Source organism: Berghia stephanieae, chromosome 11, assembly GCF_034508935.2.
Source record: "Berghia stephanieae isolate SIO BIC M18660-M18661 chromosome 11, UCSD_Bste_1.3, whole genome shotgun sequence".
In the NCBI taxonomy this organism is placed as follows: Eukaryota; Metazoa; Mollusca; class Gastropoda; order Nudibranchia; family Aeolidiidae; genus Berghia; species Berghia stephanieae.
The window spans coordinates 41,319,517-41,333,140 of NC_088370.1; the positions used below are offsets into that span (position 1 = coordinate 41,319,517).

General features: G+C 34.7%; 1 protein-coding gene across 2 annotated transcripts in view; it reads left to right on the plus strand.

Moving 5' to 3' along the window:
* The window catches only part of LOC144956593 (uncharacterized), an 11,065-nt gene extending 1,805 nt beyond the window's left edge, over positions 1-9,260 (plus strand). The window contains exons 2-4 of one of the 2 annotated variants that reach the window (XM_078887192.1): positions 2,130-2,410; positions 4,683-4,812; positions 8,716-9,260. In XM_078887192.1, the coding sequence (XP_078743318.1) occupies positions 2,130-2,410; positions 4,683-4,812; positions 8,716-8,807 (503 nt within the window). In that variant the 3' untranslated portion in view covers positions 8,808-9,260. Of the gene's footprint in view, positions 1-2,129; positions 2,411-4,682; positions 4,813-8,481; positions 8,547-8,715 lie in introns of those variants that run through there. The other variant, XR_013641977.1, reaches the window with a different exon arrangement.
* Positions 9,261-13,624: the final 4,364 nt, after the last annotated feature.

Below are 13,624 nucleotides of genomic sequence, written 5' to 3' on the forward strand. Positions count from 1 at the left end.
TAATAATATAATAATAATAATATAATAATAATAATGATAATAATAATAAATAATAATAATATAATAATAATAATATAATAATAATAATAATAATAATAATAATAATAATAATAAATAATGATAATAATAATAATTAATAATAATAATGATAATAATAATAATGATATAATAATAATAATATAATAAATAATAATGATAATAATAATAATGATAATAATAATAATAATAATAATAATGATAATAATAATAATGATAATAATAATAATGATAATAATAATAATGATAATAATTAATAATAATGATAATAATAATAATAATAATAATAATAATAATAATAATAATAATAATAATAATAATAATAATAATAATAATAATAATAATAATAATAATGATGATGATGATGATGAATAATAATAATAATAATAATAATAATAATAATAATAATAATAATAATAATAATAATAATAATAATAATAATAATAATAATAATAATAAATAATAATATAATAATAATAATAATAATAATAATAATAATAATAATAATAAAACAACAAACAACAATAATAATAATAATAATAATAATAATAATAATAATAATAATAATAATAATATAATAATAATATAATAATAATAATAATAATAATAATAATAATTATTATTATTATTATTATTATTATTATTATTATATTATTATTATTATTATTATTATAATAAAAGCTTTTTATTCACATTCTCTCACCGTTTTCAGGTGTAAAATGAATATCTGCCATAACATCGTTGTCTCTGTCAAACAAATAAAATGTAATATCGCCTTACTGGCGTCATGTCTCGTCTTGCATGCAAAGTGTTACTGTTAGCAAGGGACCCCTTGTAAAGCGCTTTGAGCTAGTTTAGTGGATATATACTATTATTTTTTTATCGTAATGAATGTGGTGATTTTTCCATGGTTAGTGAGGAGAGGTTTAATAAGCCTTTACAGTGGAGTCAACCTTGCACCGTCTACAATGGAGATCAAACCAAAGACCCACAGGTGACAATCCAAGTGTCATACCGCCTTGAGCACAAAGCCTGTAAAAAATGGAATAGGGCAGAGAATCGTGACGTCACACTTTCTACTCTTCCGAATCCAAACTCTTTGGAAGTGTGTATGTAACCAGTCCTTAGGAGGATTGATGATAAATACTAAATACATAGGTTTTATATTGAATCATATGATGGCATAACTATTTTAGTAGCAGGATGGATAGACAGATTTGATTTTTTATTAACGTCCAGAATATATTTAGACTATAACAAAATGTCTCATCCCTCTTAACTCACTCAATCCTAGAGACTTCTGCTACTTTTCAAAATTGGAAAACAAATGTATTAAAAATGACTATGGACATAGATATTTTTATTCAACTACTATTAACATGCAAAAACTAAAAACATTAACTTTGATACTACGCCTATAATTTGTCTAAGAAAAAAAATGTAATAAATAGGCATGGGGTAAAAGTAACCTGGGTAAACAACGGATATAGTCGGTGTTAGGGTTGAATGAGTTAACTACGGATATAGTCGGTGTTAGGGTTGAATGAGTTAACTACGGATATAGTCGGTGTCAGGGTTGAATGAGTTAACTACGGATATAGTCGGTGTTAGGGTTGAATGAGTTAAACCAAAAGATCAATCACACAAGGTATGTATCCAGTCCTCCGAAAGACTGGTTTAACTCTCTCCTTACCAGCAATTTGTCAACTTACCTACAAAGCTTCACACCCACCCAGCACAAAATTAGATTTTTCTTACTCAAATAGAAAAGCAAGAAGTAGATTTTAGACGGTGTATACATAAAAGTGTTCAGCAAAATGAGATCTACAAAACAGCATCAAATTTTTATAGCTATGTATAATAAACACATTTCCTTTAAATATTGTGATGTTCAAAGGAATCAGAAAGTGAAAATAGTTGGTTGTATCGTAACGAATATGACGATTTTCCTATGGATGGTAAGGAAAGGGTTAACACGCCCAATGGGAAATATTAACCAATTTATGATATAACACTTTTGTTCCTTCTTATTAAACTGAAAACAAAATTGACATTACCCCCCCCCCACCCCCCGCTCTATTCCACGCAAGCAGCCCAGACCTATAGGACTACCACCCCACGGTATCGAACACCCACATCCTCAGCCATGAACATCCGTAGCCCTTCCACCCCATGGTACCGAACACCCACATCCTCAGCCATGAACATCCGTAGCCCTACTCTAGTTCTGAACCAACCCAAGGAATATTACTACGAAGGAGCAGGGATTCATTTTACCTGCCAGACAAACGGTTACGGGGATGAGTCCAAATTTAAATTTGGTTTGAAGCAGGATGGCCGTTATGTCAATCAACAAGAAGGCAATGAGTTCTATGTAAGTGATTGGCTCTATACTGTTCTTTTGTACAGATTTATAGATGATGATGATGATGATAATAATAAGAATATTATTATCATTAATAATAATAATAATAATAATAATAATAATAATAATAATAATAATAATAATAATAATAATAATAATAATAATAATAATATTATTATTATTATTATTATTATTATTATTATTATTATTATTATTATTATTATTATTATTATTATTATTATTATTATTATTATTATTATTATTATTTTTATTATTATTATTATTATTATTATTAAAGTACCAAGTCTGTGCCAGACATCGGTGATCATGATACGCCATTCATCTCTCTGATCAGACAACCTCAGAAAACTAATATTATTCTTCTCTTTCTTTTGTCACCCAGCTGTTGAAACTATTCAAATATGTTTTTCTTGGGCTACCTTTACTCTTTTTACCTTCTATCTTTCCTGTGAGAGCAAGATGTTCAATACATTTAAGTCGATTTAGGTGCCCTAGAAATTGCATTTGTCTTTTTCTTATTGTACGAATTAATAACCTTTTAGTTTCAGCTGGCTCTAATACATCTTCATTAGTTTTCTTCTCTGTCCATGAGATTCTTAACATCCTTCTAAGAAACCACATTTCTGATGCCTCCAGTTTCTTTTTAATGTCTTCTGTATGTCCAGCTTTTGTAGCCATGTAATAATACTGACCATACATAGCCCTTCAAAACCCTATGTTTTGTTGTCATTGAGATATTGTGGTTTGTAAAAATTAGACTCATCTTATTAAAACTATCTTTAGCTATTGCAATTCTTCGCTTTATTTCTGTGCTACTTTTGCCATCTGAAGTCATTATGCATCCAAGATATTTAAATGCCTGAACTTGTTTTTTAGTTTCTCCATTGCTTATTAAGTTGCATGTTGGATTTCTTTCTCTCCTTGATACAACCAAGCATCTGTCTTTTTTACATTTAAGTATAACCCAATACGTTCACTCTCTGTGACTACTTTATTGATGAGTATTTGTAAATTTTTTTTGAGTCTGAAATTAGTGCTGTGTCATCTGCATATCTTATATCATTGGTATTCTAACCATTGATCTTAATGCCTGGACTATCTCCTAAAGTTTTAATAATTGTTTCGCTGTAGATATTGAAAAGTTCTGGTGACAAAACACACCCTTGTCTAACACCCCGTTTAATTTGTATATATTTACTTAATTCTCCTTCAATCCTGACGGCTGCACTTTGTTTCCAATATAAGTTTCTAATAATTCTAAGATCTTTTCCGTCTATATCTAGTCCTTCAAGGATATTAGACAGCTCACAATGTCAAACTTTATCAAATGCCTTTGAGTAATCAATAAAGCAAATAAATAAGTCTTTCTGGACTTCAATACATCTTTCCATCAACGTTGATAAGGTGAAAATAGCATTTCTTGTACCTTTGTCGGGGACAAATCCAAATTGAGTTCTTGATATCTCTGGTTTTATACTTTTCCTCATTCTGTTCATTAGTACTCTTAAGAGAATTTTCGTAAAGTGACTCATAAGACTAATCGTTTGGTGTAACTCGCATTCCGTGGCCCCTGGTGACTTTGGAAGTGTTATAAACGCTGACTTTAATAAATCATCTGTAATTTTACCACTGTCATATATCTTATTCAATAGATTTGTCACTGTGTTTAAACCTAAATCCTCTAATAATATCATTAATAATAATAATAATAATAATAATAATAGTAATAATAATAATAATAATAATAATAATATATAATAATAATAATAATAATAATATAATAATAATAATAATAATAATAATAATAATAATAATAATAATAGTAATAATAATAATATTTAAATTATTATTAATTATTTTATATTATTATTATTATTATTATTATTATTATTATTATTATTATTATTATTATTATTAATTATTATTATACTATTATTATTAGTATTATTGAAATTATTATTATTATTATTATTATTATTATTATTATTATTATTATTATTATTATTATTATTATTATTATTATTATTATTATTATTATTATTATTATTATTATTATTATCACTACCATCCTCATCACCATCATCATCATCGTTGTCGTCATCCTCGTCATCATCATCATCATCATCATCATCATCATCATCATCATCATCATCATCATTATCATCATCATCATCATCAACATCATCATTGTTATTAATAAAATCATTAATTTTACTATTATCCTTACTTTTATCATTATCATTATATTATTCCCTCCCAGCTGTACGACCTAAAAATCTCTGAAGCTGGCCGATACTCGTGTGTTATTTTGACACAATACGGCAAAGAGGTAGAATCACACAACCTCGTGGACATTCACATTGTGAAATCCCCTGGTGTTGGAGACGGGGGTAAGCTTGATATATATTCATGTTAACTCACTTAACCCTAATACCGACTATAGATAGTTCGAAGATGACGTCACTTAGGCCTTTGTTATTGTTTTTGCCATCCGCGTTTGTGAGTTCTTCTCACTAAACTGTATTAACCAGACTGTAAAAGTTCATGGTTACACAGAGTTTGCGTGTTGGTCCGTTATACTTCCCGATGGCAATGTTGTGAACTCCTTGGCCAAGCGCATTCTATCTATCGGGAATGAGATTAGCGGAAGAGTAGCGTCCCTTGATTGGACGTTACCTTACAGAGAGAACGCCAATTTGGTTTTGCGCATGCGTCTCTCTCGACCTCGCTTTCGGTGAAGTGTCTCAAGTCGTATTCACCGGAAGCGAGGACGAGAGACGAATGCGCACAACCAGCATGACGTTCTCTCTCTAATAACTTTTCCGCCGTGATGTCCAATCAAGGGACGCTACTCTTCCGCTTATCTCATTCCCTATATCCGTAGTTAACCTGGGTTACTTTTACCACATGCCTATTTCTTACATTTTTATGAGACAAATTATACGCGTAGTATCAAAGCTAATGTTTCTAGTTTTTACAAGTTAACGGTGGTTGAATAAAACTATGTACATGCTCAATTTTAATACATTTTGAGAAAAAGCAAAAATTCTCTAGGAGTTAATAGGGAATGAGATTAGTGGAAGAGTAGCGTCTTTTGATTGGACGTCACCTTACAGAGAGAACGTCAACTTAAAGACTATTTAACTAACCGCGCGGTTTCACAGGAAGCGAGGACCAGAGACGCATGCGCGAACCATAATGACGTTCTCTCTCTAATATCTTCTTCGCCGGTGACGTCCAATCAAGGGACCCTGCTCTTCCGCTAATCCCATTCCCTATTGGGAAGAAAAGTCATGACATTAAACCCTCTACTCTTTGGTTCCTAAATCCTTGAGAGTGTGTATCTAACCAGTCCTTAGAAGTACGAATAATGAATAGGTTACATAAAGGTGGCACAACTATAGATAGAATGAAATTGACCTCACTCAGGTGTTTGTTATTGCTTTTTGCCATCCGCATTTATGAGAAATTCTCACTAAACTGTATTTTAACCAGACTATAAAAGTTCATGCTTACACATAGCTTTGTGTGTTGGTCCCTTATACGCCCGGATGGCAATGTTGGGAGCTTCTTAACCAAGTTCATACTATCGATAGATAGTTTGCACTTGGCTAAGAAGTTCACAACATTGCCATCCGGGAGTAAAACTGGCCAACACACAAAACTGTGTGTAACCTTGAAGGTTTATAGTCTGGTTAATACAGTTTAGTGAGAAGTACCATAAACGCGGATGGCAAAAATCAATAACAAAGACATGATTGACGTCATCCTCGAACTATCTATAGGGAAGAAAAGTCATGACATAAAACCCTCTCTTCATTTGGTTCCTAAATGCTCGGGAGTGTGTATGTATAACCAGTCATTCGAACTACGAAGAATGAATAAGTTACTTAAAGGTGGCAAAAGTATACACTCTAGAACAAAGGTGAGGTCACTCTGGTCTTTGTTATTGTTTTTGCCATCCACGTTTATGAGTAATACATATAAGGTTACACAAAATTTTGTGTGTTAGTCCGTTAGACTCGAGGGACTTCAAATTCATTATATCAATAACGGACTAACACAAAATTATGTGTAACCTTATACGAATTACTAATAAACGTGGATGGCAAAAAAAAAAAAAAAAAAAACAATAACAAAGACCAGAGTGACGCCATCTTTGTTCTATCTGTATACTTATGGTACCTTAAAGTAACTTATCCATTATTCGTACTTCGAAGGGCTGGTTATACATACACACTCCCCGGGGATTTAGGAACCAAATGAATATTCATGTTTATTTATGAGGCTATGTGGTCTAGTGGTATGACATTCGTTTTCGGATCGGAAGGTCCTGGGTTCGATCCCCGCTCAGCACATAGTTGAGTCCTTGGAGAAGGCACTTTACTCACATTCTCTCACCGTGCTCAGGTGTAACATGACAACATGGCCGTCTACAGCGGTGTCTTTGTCCGAAAAAATGTAATATCGCTTAACAGGCGTTGCTGTTGGCCAAGGACCCATTGTAAAGCGCTTTGAGCATGTTTAGTGGATATTGCGCTATATTAAATCTCAATTTAAATTTATTTCAACCCTCATTATATGCATTTGGTGATTTGGGTATGGTTCATTATCAACATCTATTTAATCGGTTTAACCAGAATGGTGATGGACAACGTGAACAGATTTTAGTAGATCTGATAACAGGACACAATGGGATTCAATAATCTAATGTCAGCAACGAGCAGCTTGGTTCTTAACAAAGAAAATCTGTACTGTTTTATTCTTCATGCTGGCTAGAACATTTTCACATGTCATGTGATCAGAATGTATAAAAGTCAAAACATGATCAGATTTATAATGTATTTCTCATCTGGATACACTTTTATACTCGTCAGAGAAGTATTTCATAAGGGCGTCCGCCATTGTTCCGACAGTTTAGAACCAGTTACTAAGTTACTATGCGTCATTACGAGGGAAGTGACATGATGCTGTTCAAGCCTTTTAACCATTAGATTTTTGACCAATCAAAACATAGAATTTGTGACTCACCTTCACACGTGCTCGGACAAGCATGGTTGTTTGTTTATAAACAATAACGTGAATGAAATAGACCTCTTTCTGATCATTGTTATTGTTTTTATACCAGCAAATGGGTGATTAGTTTATCACACGGTTTTCGCGATCATATTTTATAAACGTTTAAGTTTACACATAGTTTTCTGTGTTGCTTCTATTGATCAAGCGGTCAAAAACTGGGAAACAAACAAAATAAAATAAAATGCAAAATAGCTTGTATCGTCTGTACTCAATCTGTTTTGCATTTTATTTTATTGTATTTGTTTCCTACGTTAAATTGTGTATTGCGTGCTGACGAAACGTCCATTGTCTGTATCGTTCCTACTCGAAGCCTCTCCATTTTCACTCTTTCGTTAGTATTTTCACGATCACAGGCTTCAGGCATCCCATACCATTTTCTACAGAAGGAAAACAAATCTCAGCTCTTTTTGTTGGGTTTTTAACTGCTTCAGTGTCGTATTTCGCGTGTTCTAACATCTGAATTCGGTAGCTGACATTGTGATTTTTTTTTTACAAGATATTATTTTGTTTCGATTACTTTGACTTGACTTATGCCTCTTGGCTCCTGGTGGAGCATAGGACCTCAACAGCACTCGTATCTTCTTCTGTCCTTGACACAGACCTTTGTCTCACTCCAGTAAGATTTGAGACGCTCCTCCACGTCTGTTTTGGACGATCCCTTTTCCTCTTGCCCTATGGGTTCCATTCGAGAGCCTGCTTGGTTATATTGCTGGGCTCTTTCCGCAGGGTATGGCCAACCCGACGTCACTTTCTGCGTCTGACCTGGACATCCATTTGTTCTTGGTTTGTTCTTGTCCAAAGGTCAGCATTTGGCACTTTGTCAAACCATTTCAATCTGAGTATTTGTCGAAGACAGCGATTGACAAAAGTTTGTATCTCGGCTGATGTGGTCAAGGTTGTTCGCCAAGTCTCTGACCCATAGAGCAGGACTGCTTTAACATTAGTGCTTTTTAGTTTTCAATTACAGGTTATCTCAAAACCGGTGCTTCAAGATATACGTTTCCCTACACTGTCCTAATAATCTCACTTACTCTGGCGATAAAAGGTACCATGATGGGATTTCAAGTTTAGATAAAAGAATTGGAAAACAGAACGCAACTCTATTTATTGGGTTTATAAATGCTTCACTGTCGCGTGTCGTGTGTTCTAACATCTGAATACTGTACCAGATATTACGATTTTTTTACAACATATCATTTTGTTTTCAATTACAGGTTATCCGAGTAGCGTTCCTTCAAGTTATACGTTTCCCTACACTGTCCTGATAATCTCACTTACTCTGACGATGATGGGATTTCAAGCCTAGATAGAAGAATTGAAGATGATGCAACAAATTAAACAAGTTGTTTTAATTCTGTATGTTTCAGAATCATTTTTATAATTATATTAAACTTTCTATTGTTGCTCGTTAAAACTCGCATCAACACATGTTTTAAAATGGGTCGTGAAATTAAAATCGTAATAAAAGACACTCATGGATTACTATGCTATGTTTGTATATGTACATAAACACATCCCCCCCCACACACACACATACATGCACACACACACACACACACACACACACACACACACACAAAAGCAATGAAATAACAGTGCTCAACTTTTGATAAAAAGAGCTATAAATAAAATATTTTAAGTACAATTTTCTTAAACTTCTCCAATATTGTTTCTTGAATACGCAATTTTTAGGGAGTGAAGGTGAAAGGAGTTTGTTTATCCATTGGAAATAAACTTGATGCTTCATGATATTGCTTAATCACAGTAGTTGTATCAATCTTTTAAATTACATTTCTATAATTTATCGTACTCGAAAGTGATTACGACTTGGGTACCCTGAAAAGCCTAACTCCACACAGTCTCTCACTTAACTCAGGTATAAGATGAGTACCTGGTCGGTGAAAGTGTTGCCTCTATTAAAACTATATTTTGAATAGTGCCTTAGACGGTCGTGCCATGTATTGCATGTTTAGTGCTGCTCTTGACTTGGGACTCCATGTAGCGTCATTTGAGCACCTTCAGGAGAGGTCGGTCCGTACACAAGATTAATTTTTAAGAGATCTCACGCTCATCACAAGTTTACACCTATCACCTCTATTTGTATATAGATGTGTAGATGTAGAGAGCGAGAGAGAGAGAGAGAGAGAGAGAGAGAGAGAGAGAGATTGTGTGTGTGAGAGAGAGCGATAGATAGATAGATAGATAGATATATTTAGAGAGAGAAAGCTAGGGAGAAATAAAGAAAGAAAGAAAGAGAGAGAGTGAGAGAGAGAGGGAGAGAGAGAGAGAGAGAGAGAGAGGAAGAGAGAGAGAAAGAGAGAGAGAGAGAGGGAGAGTGTCTGTGTGAGAGAGAGAAAGAGAAAGAGAGAGAGAGTGTGTGTGTGTGTGATAAAGAGAGAGAGAGAGAGAGAGAGAGAGAGAGAGAGAGAGAGAGAGAGAGAGAGAGAGAGAGAGGGGTAAGGAAAATTGAAGAAAGAACGAAGGAAAGAATGGAGAAAAATAAGAATAAAATAAACTTCAGCAGTTAAAAGGTCATCATTCACAAAATGCGCTCAAAGAAGAATTCCAAGTGAACAACACTAATCATTTACGAGGCAAATCGGAGGCCTATTACTATTTTGTTTTCTACAGAGACTATTAAAGACCAAGTGCTCTTTTAGCACCTACGTCTGTAGAGAATGTAAATAAATAGAATTTTCTAAGGACTCAACGTTCGGATATAAATAAATATTCATGTAACCAAGCAGGCTCTCTAATGGAACCCACAGGGCAAGAGTATACGGGGTCATCCAAAACAGACGTGGAGGAGAAGCCTTCACCAAGATTTGTGCGTCTCCAATCTTACCTGGAGTGAGGCAAAGGTATGTACCTAGGACAGAAGAAGATGGAAGAGTGCTGCAAACCCCATCCTTACCATCCATAAGACAATCGTCACATTTGTTGCGATGCAGTCACCATTTTTGTCATTCTAATTTATTTTGTAATCATAATGTTTGAATAGAAATGTTTGCTATAGTTAAAGTATATTAACACTGTGTTGAAATAGCAAGAACCATCAGATTTTGTGTTTGAGGTTGGGGGTGAAATTTTGGGGGAAATCCGGAAAATGGCCGGTAAGGAGAGGGTTAAGGTCCTATGCTTCGCCAGGAGCCAAGAGGCATAGGTAAGTCAAGTCAACTTTCGGATGTCCAGAGCAGAAGTCGATCCTGGGATCTGCAGGTCAAAAGGCGATTGCTATACGCAACGCCGCACTGTAATAACGTTGATGCAAATTCATCTGCTTAAAGCTCGAAAAAAATGTAGATGCTAATTGTTTTCAAATGATGACAATCCAGAAAAGACTTCTTCTTGCTTGCATTCCGTTATTGTTGTCAAGACCATCTTCATACTTAGTCAAATAGGCGTGGGAAACGGATATGGAGGAGTTCATTGTCCGACGAACTGAAGATGGTTGACCCCACATGGGAGGCTACCAAGAAGATGGCCAGGACATAAGCATACGGTGGACGCTTATACAGGTCCTTTATTCCACAATGATTGAAGCGGATTAGGTCAAGCGTAGTCTAGTGTTTAGTAGTAACACTAAATTATACATAGGGAATGAGATTAGCGGAAGAGTAGCGTCCCTTGGTTGGAAGTCACCGGTGGAGAAGTTATTTGTAAACAAACCAACTACAAGCCAAGCGCTCCGAATACAAAATTTATTATTCATATTTCTGTACAAAAATGCATAACTTTGATATGATATGCTTTTTGTACAGAAATATGAATAATAAATTTTGTATTTGGAGCGCTTGGCTTGTAGTTGGTTTGTTCACAAATAACTTCTCCCCCGGTGACGTCCAATCAAGGGACGCTACTCTTCCGCTAATCTCATTCCCTACAGGGTGAGACATGGCACACGTTAGGACATATAAACAATTTTGTCCTCCGACAGAGACATCGCTGTTAACATTCATGTCGACTTTAAACAAATCAGTAAGTACGATGAAAAAGTGACAGTAATAACCCGGTCAAGCGAGGGCATAACCACATCTTCTGTTATTTAAGTACCCAAGAAAGACACATTTTCTTTTATAATTGACTTTAAGAACATAATAATAAGTTTTTCAAGTAAAAAACGAAGTATGTTCTTTACATCAACGATCAATTTTGGCTTGAAATCGATTGTTTTCAATTTGTTTATCAACCCAAACTTAGTGTTGTGGATGCTCCTCTTACAATCTCTAACAATGAGTTGATTGAAGGCTCCTCTTGTTGCTAGTTTATCTGAACTCCTCGCCACCCAATCAGAGGGTTCGAACCATCAATATACAAATCGATGAGCAACGAGAGAGAGAGAGAGAGAGAGAGAGAGAGAGAGAGAGGGGGGGGGGGAGAGAGAGAGAGAGAGGGAGAGAGAGAGAGAGAGAGGGAGAGAGAGAGAGAGTGCGAGTTTTTTGAGTTTCTGGATCGGACACGATACCGCGTACACATTTAATTTGCCATAGCTACCTTTGGTACATGCCAAACAGAAAAATCTGTCACTTTCACAGCGAGTGAGTGTTTAATCGTATAGCCTGATACTGAAATCCAAAAGAACTGGCAGTTTGACGTCATTATTTGGTTTTTGCACCGCCCAGTGAGTTGTCGTTAGTAGAGCTCATGGAAACAAGTCATTTCATTGGTTGAACTATTGAATACAACTCACGATTTGTTTTCTTTTGTGGCAAAAGACTGGCGTTTTGACGTTATTTTTTGGTCAGTATCAGGCCACAACTTTACGAAGGCCACGGTTTAATTTTAATACAATACTTTGACATGCGCAACACATGACGAAACCATGCATTTTGTTTTCAATCGCATGTGTTTAAATTGTGAGAGTGATTCTCATGATCTGCGGGCTGTTTGCTTGAGGTGATAAGCAATGACTAAACGTGGCTATGAACGGGTCTTCGAGTTACTTACATTGGACATTTTTAGAAATATAAACATTAAAATGTTGAATTCACTATTTTAATCAAAATATACGATGGGTGACGTGAATGATTTTCAAACGTTTTATCACTGCATGTTGATTGATAACCCGGGACTCATACCTTTACATAATATTAAAAGATGTATCCATGGCAATAGCTTGTCATATATAGATAGAATGCGCTTGGCCAAGGAGTTCACAACATTGCCATCCGGAAGTAGAACGGACCAACACACAAACTCTGTGTAACCATGAACTTTTATAGTCTGGTTAATACAGTTTAGTGAGAACAACTCACAAACGCGGATGGCAAAAACAATAACAAAGGCCTGAGTGACGTCATCTTCGAACTATCTATAGATAGTATGCGCTTGGCTAAGAAGCTCATAAAAATTACCACCGGAAGTATAACGGACCAACACACAAAACTAGTGTATCCATGAACGTTTATAGTCGGGTTAAAACAGTTCAGTAGCATTACTCATAAACGCGAATGGCAAAAAACAATAACAAAGACATGAGTGACCTCATATTCGAACTATATAGAAAGTGTTATAGTGTTTACTTTAAAGATCAATCCTCACTACTTTATACCAATCAGACTATAGATAGAATTAAGATGACGTCACTCAGGTCTGTGTTATTATTTTTTGCCATCCGCGTTTATGAGTAATTCTCACTAAACTGTATTAACCTGACTATAAACGATCATGGTCACGCAAAGTTTTGTGTGTTGATCTGCTATACTTCCGGATGGCAATGTTGTGAGCTCCTTAGCCAAGCGCATACTATCTATATCGAAAATACGAAATAGGCTTCAACAGTCGTGACGTCACTTCCCTCGTAATGACGCATAGTAACTCAGTAACTGGTTCTAAACTATCGGAACAATGGCGGACGCCCTTATGAAATATTTCTCCGACGAGCATAAAAGTGTATTCAGAGGGGAAAAACATTATAAATCTGATCATGTTTTGCCCTTTTAACATTCTGATACAAGACATATGAAAAAGTTTAAACCAGCATAAAGAATAAAAAGTACGATTTTTTGTTTGTTTAGAACCCGATGGCCGCCGTTGCTGGGCGACGTGACATCAGATATTGAATCCAATTGACGTCCCTCATCTCTTTGTTATTGTGGGTTTTCTTTTAAAAACTCACTACAT